Source organism: Neoarius graeffei, chromosome 24 (assembly GCF_027579695.1).
Source record: "Neoarius graeffei isolate fNeoGra1 chromosome 24, fNeoGra1.pri, whole genome shotgun sequence".
Taxonomy (NCBI): Eukaryota; Metazoa; Chordata; class Actinopteri; order Siluriformes; family Ariidae; genus Neoarius; species Neoarius graeffei.
This window is the reverse complement of record NC_083592.1, coordinates 3,712,067-3,726,290: the sequence shown is the minus strand read 5'-3', so window position 1 is coordinate 3,726,290 and position 14,224 is coordinate 3,712,067. Positions and strand designations below refer to the sequence as shown.

At 40.8% G+C, this 14,224-nt stretch overlaps 1 protein-coding gene across 3 annotated transcripts in view; it reads right to left on the bottom strand.

Moving 5' to 3' along the window:
• Window positions 1–436: 436 nt before the first annotated feature.
• LOC132872765 (major histocompatibility complex class I-related gene protein-like) overlaps window positions 437–14,224 on the bottom strand; it is a 50,778-nt gene continuing 36,990 nt past the window's right edge. The window contains exons 2-8 of one of the 3 annotated variants that reach the window (XR_009651486.1): window positions 6,011–6,274; window positions 3,102–3,377; window positions 1,895–2,179; window positions 1,689–1,811; window positions 1,453–1,479; window positions 1,240–1,353; window positions 437–1,146 (exon numbers count right to left, since the gene is read on the bottom strand). Coding sequence is in view for 2 of the 3 variants with exons in the window: in XM_060907829.1 (XP_060763812.1) it covers window positions 1,319–1,353; window positions 1,453–1,479; window positions 1,689–1,811; window positions 1,895–2,179; window positions 3,102–3,377; window positions 6,011–6,274 (1,010 nt within the window). In the remaining variant the exon portion in view is untranslated. The other 2 variants (XM_060907829.1, XM_060907830.1) reach the window with 2 other exon arrangements.

The window sequence follows — 14,224 nt, the reverse complement described above, 5'->3', positions numbered from 1 at the left end:
CTTCTTCCTAATCCTTTCTGAACATTATGTTATTGCCATGTGGCTACGCTATTCTGTTTGTTTATGATGATGTTTTGATTATTGTATTTTTTATTTAAATTTTTATATCTTTCTTTATTGTTCAGAATAAAGTAATCAATCAATCAATCAATCAATCAATCAAAAAACCTTTTAATATCCAGCAGTGTGACTGTAACGGCTCGGTGTAGATTTTAACAAACACACACAATATTCTCATTTCTCTCTTCTTTATTACGCTTCAGCTGCAACTTCTAAACAGAATTCACCAGCTTCACTTCAGAACATTTTCAAGCTGAATTATTGACACAGAACTCTGCAGTCTGATGTGTGGAGATGACGAGAGTAAATACAGAACGGACACTGAGATCACGGGCTTTAAAAGAAGAGAGTTATAAATAAAACTCAGCGCTCAGAGTGAAGAAAATACACTTTATTATTCACTCAGAGTTCCACAGACAGAACAGAGGGATTGTGGGAGAGATTCGGGTCGTACAGATGCGTCAGCGTGTTGAACGGATTGGTTTTTGCTTTAAATGGAGTTAAATAATCAATAATGGAATCAGTGCCGTGTCATTTAGCTGCTTTGTGTTTTCCACTTGTGGAGAAAATAAAAGCTTTGAGCGCTGATCATCCAGCATGAACTCCTGCTTCTGCTGCGTCACTCCTCATCTTTTACACTTTAGTCAAATCTGTTCAACACGCATCACATCTGGAGCTTCACACACTTCCTGTCTGAGACGCACAAATCAGCTCCACAAACAGCTGCTGAGGAAAATCGCACTGGATTAAAAGGTCAAAGACGGAAATCAAACCTGTCGTGTCCTGACGTTATGACGGGATTAAATTCTGCAGTAAATCAGGGGATAAATGAACAGAGGAAAGAAGCTCATACACACTCACATCTAACCCAAACACAAATTATGAGAATTTACACCGAAAAAACCCGAACAATCTAATAATCCCATTTTACAGCAATAACAGATTCACAATAAAAAGCCATAAAATAAAAATCCCACACCGAGAGCAGATTACCCACTGGAGTCACGTGTGTGTGTGTGTGTGTGTGTGTGTGTGTGTGTGTGTGTGTGTGTGTGTGTGTTCCTCATCTCCATCTCCTCCTCTCTCCTAGAAAAACACACAGACAGAAACAGGATCAGCTCTGATCTGAGATTTAATGTGAGCTCAGGCTTTTCTGCTGGATTTTCACTCCACACACACATTTTTATTCCATATTACACTGTAAACATCATCATGTCTTTCTCTCTCTCACTCCAGCAGGAAGACACACAGCCACAGTTTAAGAGTTGTTGGAGGAAGAATCTCCTTCAGAGGCTGTAAAACATTCAAATCCGTCACAAAGTGAACTAAACACTGCTAATAAATAATGTAGTGGTTTTAAACATCATTTATGGATCATAAAGGTTCACTTACAGGGTTTGAGGGGAACAGGTTTGAATCCTGAAACACAGATGATGGACAGACAGTTATTATAAAATCTCAGTGCTGTGTTTGGCTTCATGAGATAATGAGTTCATATCAGTTTATTGTCTCGTCTAATTTATTAATGAAGATTAAAAATATATAAAATATTCATCAAATCCTCTCAGAATGAGAAAGTGTAAATCTGTTCTCTGAAAACTTCACATCTGCCTCCTTCCTCCTCTCACCAGAGTTCCTCTTCTTCCAGAAGACAACAGCAGCGACAACAGCAGCGACAACAGCAGCGAGAGCGATGACGGCCACGACGACACCAATGACGACTCCAATCTGCCCTCCATCTGATTCTCCATCTGATAAATGAACACAGAGTCTTTATTCTCTGCTGCAGCAGTAAATCAGCTTTCACTCTGTAAATCTGGAGTTTTATTCGGACCTTTCGGTACTTCTAGGACTATCTTCCCCTCCCCCAAGCTGCTGTGCTGAACCACGCAGGTGTATTTGTGTTTCTGCAGCTCCTCAGCTGGGACTTTCAGAATGCTCCTCTTCTGGAAACTTCCATCCTGGTTGGGTAACGTCTTGCTGAGCTCCACGTCCTCAATCAGGTCCTCTCCGTCCTTCTGCCAGGTGATGATCACTGCTTTGGGGAAGAAACCTGTAGCGTGACACACCACCTCTGGAGAAGGAGAGTGTTTGTGGAACACTGACACCTCGGGACGAACTGCAGAGACACACAGACACAAATATTACAGCATTCTTCTTTTTCCCTTCATTTATAAACGCCTCATGTGACCCTGATGAGGAAAAGTTTGTATCCCCGGTGAGGACATTTTCAGTGTCGTCCTTAACACCAGTCTGTGTGTTTTAGTGAAGATGGAAACAATAGAACGGTTTCTGCAGGAAAGGAGGAAAGTTTTCAGCACAAATGTTTACTTTCTTTCTTCATATTTCCGGAAAAACGTCCCCCTTTTTTTGCTTTAATGTTTTTCATGTCTTCCTTAATAAATATAACGAGCTCTAATCGTTAGTAAAGTTGTGTGGCGTCTCTGTGAGTCAAACACACACCGATAGAGTTTATTTCACTTTAATGAACTCAAAACGTTCCTCATTTACTGAGAGAGACGTCGAAGTGCCGCATCGTTCAGTCAGAAAAATCAACACACACTCATGGGACATGGAGGGAAGGGGGCGGAGCTTCCAGAGCCTCACACCTGTCAATCATTCCCGATTCGTATCTGGATTCTCTCAGGTTTCATTTGTGTTGAAGGGGAAAAGGGGTTTTGTGTGTGTGAGAGAGAAAACTCACAGCAGCGTACTCTGATCTTACAGTGGGGAGCGAGGACAGAAAATGTGTAAAAGTCTGTAAAGAACACGAGAAAAACTCGTTTTACACAAAACTATTGAGACAGAAGTGGAACAGGATTTTCCCTCACAGTCAAATTAAATGTTACTCGTCATGTGATTCATGTCTTTGTCAACAAAAACGTTGAAGACGGTTTAGTGTTGGACAGAAAAACATTTAGAAACACACAAAATCTGTAAATGTGGAGTTTATAAAGAATAAAGTCATTTTTCATGGAGATTTAAACATGAAAAGCACAGGGGTGTGTGTGTGTGTTACAGTAACAGGTCACACACTTTACCTTTCCTCTCCAGAGTCTCTCTGCCGTAAGACACGTACTTCTTTAACCACTCGATACAGATGTTCTCCAGGTAGTTCTTCAGGCCCACAGTGTCACCAGGATCATTATTCCACTTGTGTTTGGTGATCTCAGCTTGAGGTGTCGGAGCGATCCAGGTGAGAGTTTTCAGATCCAAACTGATGAAATCTTCTCCATCATAACCGAACTGACTGTATCCTCTAGTGGTGCCGTCATCATCCAGCTCACAGCCGACCATCTCCTGCACTGTGTGAACTCCTGCATGCACACACACGCACACACGTTAAATGAAAACCATTCATTACTCAAAACATTACACTATATTTTTCTACTCTTTCTTTTCTCCTCATCATTTATTTCATCCTTTCTAGTAGAAAAATTCTATTGCAGCCGACTTGCAAAACAGCATTTTCAGTGTGTGCTTGTGTCCTGTATTACACTGATTAATCTCACAGATCCGAGTGCAAAGCTGGACACATTCAGATCATTTTAGGCTGCGACAAACTACAGAATGCACACTAAAGAGCTTCCCTAAATAACACGAATGTCCTGACAGACTATTCAGTATGATAGTATGCTGATTGGGACAAAGCCCATTATAGTATTACAGAAACATTATGAATGAAACACTTTATTTTGCACCTCAGCATTGTTCTGTACTTGTTTGTGGATTCACGATAAAGACAAAACGAGGTCAGAGAGCAAACTGCATTTACTCGTCACTTAAAGGTCATAGAAACATAGAATATCAACTTTATTGTCTAGAAGAACGCCCCAAAAAGCAAATTCAATCTTCCCGGTGTCTAATTTGCACCCTAAAATTGAATAAAACGGTTAAAATATACTGGTTTGCCCAATTTCCGAAGGTTTGTTTACATCTCACTTATGCACACTTTCACCGCCAGGGGACCGTCGCCGTGACGTCATTTAAGCCAAACAGACCGGGAGCAGCTCTGGGTTTACCTGCGAACCGAGCACACGGGTACGGACTCTGGTCGTGAGAGGTTGTGTAAAATGTCTGAAAGCGATAGTGATTTTGAAGTCGGAACTCTCCAAATTAAATATCAAGAGGTGAAACCATATATGTATGACCCTATGGCCGTTGCTCACTGGTTTGACCGCGCAGCCTCGGAATCAGACAGCAACTCGGCCGACTCTGATCGCGGTGACCCCGGACCTCAACAAGACTCGCGTCCAAACGATTCATCCTAGTAGTTATGATAAATTCCTACTTTCGTCGTAATACTAAATAAGAGCCCTTTTGAAGAATAATTAAACCGCCTCCCTAGTGGATATAGGAAACGATTACTGGACAGTGTGCCGGTAGGCCACATTAGCCTGCCATCCGCGGCATTAAACTATTTATAGCCGACTCTAAGCGAGGAAATATCCCTTTGTCTCATTTCCACAGTGATTGTACAGGATCCCTCAGGATTCTTGACTTGTCAATTGCAAGCAAAAGTAAAAATGTTCACCTCCAATCTTCTCCTTTTTGCTTGAGCGTTGCTGCTCCGTTTCTTCTTTGACTGCTTGATTTTGTTTCACGCGCGCAATCCACTCTCTCTGCCTCTTCCGGAAAAAAACAACCCTCTGGCTTCACGCGCACAACCCACTCGATCTGCCTCTTCTCCTTTTTCGGAAAAAGGCAACCCTCTCGCTCCACCTCTTCTCCTTTTTCGGTAAAAGCCAACCCTCTCGCTCTGCCTCTTCTCCTCTCGGAAAAAGGTAAAAGCTTCTTCCTGAACCGGTCCTGTTGTTACAGTTCGCTGCACAACAATAAGGCATGGAGGTTTTTCTTTGGAAATTCCTGAACGCACGTCTGCACTCAACCCGAACGGCAATGTAAGTAAACGGAAGTGGACTCAACTCAAGCGGTTTGTTTGGCTTAAATGACGTCACGCACCGAGCGGTCACAAAAATAGCCAACAGAAATTCGCCACAATCCGCACTAACTTATTTTAATTATTACTTATTAACAATACTTCTTGGGACCAGAAGAAAATTACAGAGGGTTTAACATATAAAGTTTCAAATGTGCATAAAATTAAAACCGTTGCCTATGAGCTATAAGCATCATCCTGGTCTTCACAAATATCTCATCTCATCTCATTATCTCTAGCCGCTTTATCCTTCTACAGGGTCGCAGGCAAGCTGGAGCCTATCCCAGCTGACTACAGGCGAAAGGCGGGGTACACCCTGGACAAGTCGCCAGGTCATCACAGGGCTGACACATAGACACAGACAACCATTCACACTCACATTCACACCTACGGTCAATTTAGAGTCACCAGTTAACCTAACCTGCATGTCTTTGGACTGTGGGGGAAACCGGAGCACCCGGAGGAAACCCACGCGGACACGGGGAGAACATGCAAACTCCGCACAGAAAGGCCCTCGCCGGCCCCGGGGCTCGAACCCAGGACCTTCTTGCTGTGAGGCAACGGCGCTAACCACTACACCACCGTGCCGCCCCTTCACAAATATGGCTGGGAAATTGTAACTTCGTTGTACGCATACTGTGATTCTGATTCAAGCGGAAGTGAGGGAGACGGCCAATCAAAATGCTTCTTACAAAATCGCTCGCTATGATTTCTGTAAGCAAACATTAAACTCTGGTCACAGCTGGTAAGCTTGCCTGATATACGAGAGGTCCTGACAATTCCCCCCCCCCAAAAAAAAATCTCACTGGATTTGTGTCGATAAAGAATAACCTGTTTTGATGTCAAATCCACGAATCTGTGAAAAATTCTCACCTCTGGTGTCAACTGGCTCCTCTAAATCCCCCACAGGTGAGAGAATGTGAGTGTGAATAAGAGGGTGCAATAAGAACCTGTAAGTAATAAGTCTGTAGAGAGAGCAGTGTGTGTGTGTGTGTGTGTGTGTGTGTTTACCTGCAGTGTGATTAAAGCGCTGCATCGCTGTAGCCACATTGGCTTTGAAGACCTCCTGTGTTCCCTGCGCAACCTGTGTCTGTGTGTTCCAGTAATCTGGATCATCAGTGTCGACCTTCTGTATCCACTCTGCCTTTGGGATCACCCTCCTGATGATACTGTCGTAGTAACTGATCTGCTCTCCATCCACCAGACCAACTTCAGTGAATTCTGGGAAATTTATTCCTGTAACTCCAGTGTAGAGGTACTGCAGAGAGTGTGTGACTGTAAAAGTTTAAATAGTTTTAGTAACTCATCATATTTAAATAAACAAACCAGAAAAACTCTTTAATTAAAAAGACAAAAACATGTTTTCATTCATGTGAAATTCTTGAAGATACAATAGTCTTTTTTTTTTCTTATTTTTAAAATGTGCGAATAACCTGATAAAAATAAATAAATAAATATGGGGGGCATAAGGAGGCAAACGGCGGCACGGTGGTGTAGTAGTTAGCGCTGTCGCCTCACAGCAAGAAGGTCCTGGGTTCGAGCCCCGGGGCCGGCGAGGGCCTTTCTGTGTGGAGTTTGCATGTTCTCCCCGTGTCCGCGTGGGTTTCCTCCGGGTGCTCCGGTTTCCCCCACAGTCCAAAGACATGCAGGTTAGGTTAACTGGTGACTCTAAATTGACCGTAGGTGTGAATGTGAGTGTGAATGGTTGTCTGTGTCTATGTGTCAGCCCTGTGATGACCTGGCGACTTGTCCAGGGTGTACCCCGCCTTTCGCCCATAGTCAGCTGGGATAGGCTCCAGCTTGCCTGCGACCCTGTAGAAGGATAAAGCGGCTAGAGATAATGAGATAAGATGAGATAAGGAGGCAAACCCAAAACTTGAATTAATTATTAAATAATAGCATAGACAAGGTGCTCCATTGGAAAAAGTTTACTTGCCAAGTACGAGGGTCCTAGAGGAAGCAAACCGTATCCTTCCCTCCCAATTCAAACCACCATCACATTCACACTGAGCAACGCAGGATTCATGTGTGCAGGAACTGACTACTCAACCTGGGCAGGAAAGCCCACCCACAGCCAGCTGACTGACAGCTCCAAGTGATCAATTAAAAAAAACAACAACACCCCAACAGGGAAAATGAAAAAGGAATTGAGATCTGGACTGTTTGTTGGCCGTGTCATTGAGTCAATATGCCGTTCCTGAAGAAAAGCTTTAACATGCTTTACAGTCATGGAAATTAACGTTTTGTGTCCGGTGGATTCCAAAATCTACCAGCCACTTTCTTGTTTTAACTGGACCTGTGTAACCCCATGTGAAAAACAATACAGGAAGTTCGACAACATTCAAGCGTGATTATTCAGGTAAATACAGTGTCCAGCCAGTTTATTTTACCAGGGCACCACAGCCTGTCCTCCAGAACTTACACCCTGCCCAGATTTATATGCACCCTCTTCATAAAAGCGCCCTTGACACATGTTCTGCCACACAAACAAAGTGTGCTCAATCCACCATTTGGTCTTCTCACAAGTCAGTGAGGCAAAGTAAAACACAAGTGTAAAAATACCGTAGGTACCAGCAGTGGAATTGTTTCACCGCTTGTGCAATTAGCTGAATTTGGTCAACTTCATATTAGCACCACTTCCCAAATGTCTGCTTAATCAGAAACTGAATTATACCCACATACAGTTGAAGAAAATCCCTTTCCATTGACAGTGTTCCAGCTAGTATATTTTACCAGGGTGTCACACTCTGCCCTCCAGAACGTGCACCACGCCCAAATTTATATGGGCCCTACTCCATTTCCAGAACTTTCCAAGCACCCGGCACATATGTTCCACCACAGAAAGACATTGTACCCCAATTAGTGTTGCTGACTTGCGTTGAAAGTAACACGTTAACCAATCCCAACACACTACAGGCCTAGAAATTCATATATTTTTTTCCCCAGCCAGCCGGACTAGTTCCCTTCCAGAGTAACTCACCAAACAGAAAATCAACTCGCCAAAATTTGTTCATGTATGAATTTTACTTCTGTCAAAAATAACGCAAAAGAGAGTAGTTCCCATTGTTCATGACTAATGTGCATTTATTTCAAGACCCGAGTATTTTGATACTGTTGTTAAATACATAAATGAGAACAACACAGAGCACCATAATATAATATCAACAAATAATAATATATTGGAAAACTTGGCAACTTGGTGTGTGAGTACTGAAAACAAATATCCTTACTATCATGACTATAGCACCCAAAATATGTCCAACATGCTTTCTGTATTTAACCATTTATGAGAGAGAAAGCATTAGGAGCTTCATATTGACTAGGAATCAATTTGAAAAAAAAGAAAGGGAGAGAAAGGGAGCTCTCTCTCCCCAACTAGAACACGTGTGCGCGTGCGAGCGGCTGGGAAGTGATAAAAGGCTGAAAAGCTAGGCAAGGCAAGTTTATTTATATAGCACATTTCATACACAATGGCAGTTCAATGTGCTTTACAGAAGTAAAAACAAAAACAGTAAACAATAGAGAAATAAAATTACATAAAATAATTTTATTTTTATTCTAAAACAATTAATTAAAAGAATTAAAAGAAAATAAGAATTAAACAATAGTAGAAATAAAATAATAAAATAAAGTAGAAATAGTAGGAGGAGAAAAAAAAGGAAACCAGCAGAATAGAATAAAGAATAAAATAGAATAGAGTTAAAATTAAAGTAAATTTAAAACATGCAGCGAAAGTAAAAATTATAAATAAAAAAAAAAGACAATATTAATTATTTAACAGAAAGCATCCGAAAACAGCTTGGTCTTTAACCTAGATTTGAAGCTGCCAACAGCAGGAGCATTTTTAATGTCCTCTGGCAGTTGGTTCCATAGCTGTACTGCATAGTAGCTAAAAGCTGCTTCACCACACTTTAACAACTGATTTTAATAGTAAATTTTCCTGTTTTGATCTGGTAGATCTGATTGGGTTAGGCCGCTGCAACATATCAGAGAGGTAATTGGGCCCTGTACCATTTAGAGATTTGTACACCAGCAGCAATACTTTAAAGTCAATTCTGTAGCTTACTGGAAGCCAGTGAAGGGACCTTAGAATTGGAGTAATGTGCTCTGTTCTTTTTGTTCGTGTGAGAACCCTCGCCGCTGCATTTTGCACCAGCTGAAGTCGTTTGATGGTCTTTTTTGGCAGGCCTGTGAAAAGGCCATTGCAGTAATCAACCCTACTAGAGATGAAGGCATGTATCAGTTTTTCCAGATCATTTTTTGACATAAGTCCTCTTAGTTTGGAAATGTTTTTAGGTGATAAAATGCCGTTTTAGTGATTGCTTTCATGTGACTATCAAAGTTTAGCTCGCTGTCAATGAAAACACCAAGATTTTTAACCATTTCTTTAGTTTTCATTCCTTTTGTGTCAAGAATAGTGGTAATCTTGAGTCTTTCATCTTTTTTTCCAAATAGAATTACTTCTGTTTTATCTGTGTTCAGCTGAAGAAAATTTTGTGACATCCAGCTATTGATTTGATCGATACACTGGTAGAGACATTCAAGGGGGGCATAATCATTAGGTGATAGAGTGAAATCAATTTGGGTGTCATCTGCATAGCAGTGATACAAAATTGAATTTTTATTGATAATTTGCCCAAGTGGGAGCATATAAAGGTTGAAAAGTAATGGTCCAAGAATCGACCCCTGGGGGACACCACAGGTCAAGGACATTGACGTTGAGGAACAATTTCCCAGGGTAACAGAGAAGCTTCTATCTTTTAAGTATGAATTTAACCAATTGATAACTTTACCAGTCAATCCAACCCAGTGTTCAAGTCGATATAGCAGTATGTTGTGATCAATAGTATCAAAAGCTGCACTGAGGTCCAGTAACACCAGGACCGATGTTTTGCCTGCATCAGTATTAAGACGTATGTCATTTATAACTTTAATCAGCGCTGTTTCAGTGCTATGATTGGCACGAAATCCTGACTGAAAATTATCAAAACGGCTGTTTGCTATCAAGAAGGCAGTTAATTGATTGAAGACAATTTTTTCAAGGATTTTCCCAATGAATGGTACATTTGATATTGGCCTGTAGTTATTTAATACTGAAGGATCCAGATTATTTTTTTAAGAAGGGGCTTTACAACGGCTTTTTTTTTTTTAGGGACACAGGAACAACGCCAGTCTCCAGGGATGTATTTATAATTTGAAGCACATCTGTAATTATAAGATGAAGAACAGACTTAAAAAAGTTGGTGGGCAGAATGTCCAATTCAGATGTTGAGGAACTGAGATTTTGTACAGTTTTTTCAAGAGTCTCAATCAATTAAACAAAATTCTGACATTGTGTTGAAGTTATCTATCTGTGTCATTGGTGATTGCAGTTTTTCAATTTTTTGCAACTGAGATATATTATGAGGAATATTCTGCCGTATTTTATCAATTTTACCTTTGAAAAAGGATGCAAACTCATTGCATTTATTAACGGAGAGAAGTTCAGGTGCTAATTGTGGTGGGGGATTAGTTAGCTTCTCTACTGTTGAAAATAGCACACGGGCATTGTTCATATTCCTGCTGATGATGTTGGAGAAGAAAGACTGTCTTGCTTTACGAATTTCATAATTATAATTACAAAGCATCTCCTGATGGATGTGAAGTTTAGATTTGCGCCATTTTCTTTCAGTCTTTCTACATTCTCTCTTTAGCAGTTTAACAGCCGGGTACTGCTTCCATGGTGCTTTCTGCTTATCATTGACTCTTTTGATTTTGAATGGAGCAATATCATCCATAATTTGGGTCATATTTAAATTAAAAAATTCCAGTAAATCATCTACAGAGTCTGACATTTTGGTTGATTTCTGCGAGAGAGCTTGCTCAAAGAGAGCACGTGTTGTCTTTTATGACTCTCCTACCTATAGTCGTTGAGCTATTCTGAATGTGAGGAGACATAGAAACATCAAAGAAAACACAGAAATGATCGGATAAGGCCAGGTCAACAACAGTATTAGAAACAGTAAGACCCTTTGTGATGACGAGGTCAAGAGTATGACCACGAGAGTGGGTCGGCCCCTGTACATGTTGTACTAGGTTAAAGTTGTCAATAATTGCAAGTAGTTCTTTGGCATAAATGTTATCAGTATTATCTACATGCAAGTTAAAATCCCCAGATATAATAAGACAATCAAACTCTAAGCAAATGACTGATAACAGTTCACCAAACTCTTCAAGAAAGACTTTGGCTGAATGTCTCGGAGGCCTATAAATAGTTAATAATAATATGTTAGGAGAGCATGTAACAAGTGCACATAAGTGTTCAAAGGACATAAAATCACCAAGTGAGGATTGTTTACATTGAAAAGAGACTTTGAATATATTTGCGATCCCTCCACCTTTCCCTTGTCGAGTAACATTCAAAAAATTAAAATTTGGGGGAGCTACTTCAATAAGGGTGGAAGCACTATTTGCTTGATCCAGCCAGGTTTCAGTTAGAAGCAAAAAAAATCAAGATTCTGTTTGCAAATAAGATCATTAATTAAAAATGACTTGTTTAAAAGTGATCTAACATTCAGAAGAGCTAGCTTTACAGAAAGTCTAGAATCTGCTTTTGCACTCTGATGTTGTTTTAAAACAGGAAGGAGATTAGATTGGTTCACCCACAGGGTTAGATGTGCTCCACGTGTTCTGTTTCTTATCAACACAGGAATAGAGCTGGATGAGCTGGATGGCATAGGCACATTTTCAACACTACACCCATTTGCAGGGACCCAGAGTACATCAAACAAGACTTTCTAAATGTTCCATTTGGTTTGAGGGTGAAAGGATTGGAGATGACATGTATCTTTTGGATGGTGAAAAAGATTTGTAGCCAGCTGAAAGTCCTGGGCGAACTGGGTACGCTGCTTGTCGCGACAGATTTGGGCTGGAAAAAGAGAGTGTAGCCATTGGGAGCAATTTTTTCATGCTATTTGGGTAATCCATCTGAGAAGTGGAATCGTCTGTCCTTGAATGTTGGGAGTCTAGCAAGTCAGATGTTTGTGTGTCCTTGATGACGACTTGCAAAGATGATTGTTTAGGCTTTGTAACTATGTCAGTCTGCGACATCTTATCAACTTTTCCTCGGTGCTGGCTGAGAAAAGATTGCAAGTTTGTAATGGTCTGCTAAGACTTTAGCTCCAATCCAGCTGAGTTCAGTGCTATTTGGCTTGTAAAATTCTCTGCGATTCCAGAAAAGGTTAAAATTGTCTATGAAGTTCATACCAAATGAAGAACAAGTTTTTCCAAGCCAGGTGTTAAGACTGAAGAGTCAAGAAAAAGCAAAACTTCCTCTCGCTGGGAGTGGGCCACTGATAAAAGATTGAATTCCAGTCTTATAGAGCTCAGAAAAAAGTTTTCTGAAATCCTCTTGGACAAACAGCTGTTCTCTGAAAACATCATTTGCTCCCACATGCACAACAATACGTTTAATAGTTTTATGCTCGGACATGAGCTTCAAAATGCTGTCTTTGGTGTCAGAGATGGATGCATTTGGGAGACAACAAATAATCATCCCATAACCTTTTAATTGTCTTACAGTGGAATCACCAAGAACAAGGGTTGTGGGATCAGGTGGTGTTACGAGCTGATTTTTGCCTCTTCTCACAGCTCTTCGATCTTGGTGCGATCTCCTTTTACTATGTGTTTGTCTACTTGAAAAATCCTCTTCCACATCCCTGAGGCATTCAAATTTGTTCTGAATCCTTATGGGCTGTGGATTTTCCATAGGATTGTAGATCCTATTGTAATTTTTAGAACGAGCTGGTGTTGAAGTAATCACTCTTCTGTTTTTATTTTTGGGCTTACCACCCATTTTTTGCCAGCTTTCTGTACTCACATTTTGGCCAGCTTGATTGGTGAATTCATCCACAATGTCCTCGCAATAAATAGTTCATTGAGAACTCAGTCCTGGCCTGCCGTGCTTCTGTGCTCCACCCACCTGGTCCAATACTACTTGTGATTACCGCGATATTCAACGAGATGCGTTATATGCATGCGCAGTAGCGAAAAAACCGACAGCCTGACTCGTACACGATATGATTCGGAACTCTTCGGTAGTTTCCGTCCTGCCGATAAACACATTGATGAACACAGACACAGCACACGCTTAATATGTGGTGGCTTTAGTTGATGGCGTGTGTTGCGTCTGTTAAGTCACTAGTGAGTAGGAGGAGTCAAGTTGGGCAATCAATTAAAGCAATTGGATGCAATGAGTGGAGAGGACTTTTTTACTTACCTTGTTAAAGTGTTTGGAGCTGGTAAATCCTCATAGGCTGGTTTGTATCCAATGAAATTTAGAATGTATAAAAGTTGGAGTGCGCACAAAGTCGGTATTGCCACCTTGTCAAGAGAGCTACACGGCACCGGTAAGCTGCTGGTTTTATTCATTGCGCTGCTTGGGTTTGGTCTGCCGCTGTGCATGACATGTATTGTTTGCTTAGTTAAGTCCTCTCCTTAGTTTTTGTGACACTGTGCGTGTAACGGTGGCTTAATAGTGACTGTTTGTTGTCCTGTGCTTCCACTCGCATCATATGTTTAAAACATTTCCTGGTTGCAGAGCAAGCGGTGCATGCTGGGTAGTGTAGTCGCTTGTTGGCAAATACTTACCTGTGTTGAGTAAGCTGGTAATGTAGTCCAGTTGAGACACTGACTTACTCAGTGTGGCTTTGGCTTTATTGTGAAGAAATGAAATCAGCATTTGGCCCTATACATTTGTTATGCTGCTTTGACTTGACTTGTCAGAATGAAATGTATGCTTAGTAGTTTGTGCATAGACATTTATTTATTGATGTCTTGATGTTAAACATATTTAGGAGCCATCAATTAAATTAATAATTGTTGTATTTATAGTAAAGTGCTGCTGTTTATGGATGTTTGTATGAACACTTGATTTATATGTTGTGGGTTATACTGGTATTTATCAATTGTATTGTGGTTTTATTTGACTGTGTATTATGCAGTTTACATTGTTATCTTCATATGCGTCAGTATTGCTGGTTTACAACACAGCCTTCTGTTTTACAGGTTTATAACCTGCCAAACGCTGCTGCTGTACTGCCACTAATGTACTGTACTGCCAAATACTGTTGCATGTACAGCTACTGAAGCAAATTGTGGACAAAAATAAAATAAAATAAACCAAAGACGAGTTATAACCTTCCAGTGTGCTCTTTTGATGCCCCGTTCGGTGGGAAAATCAGGAAG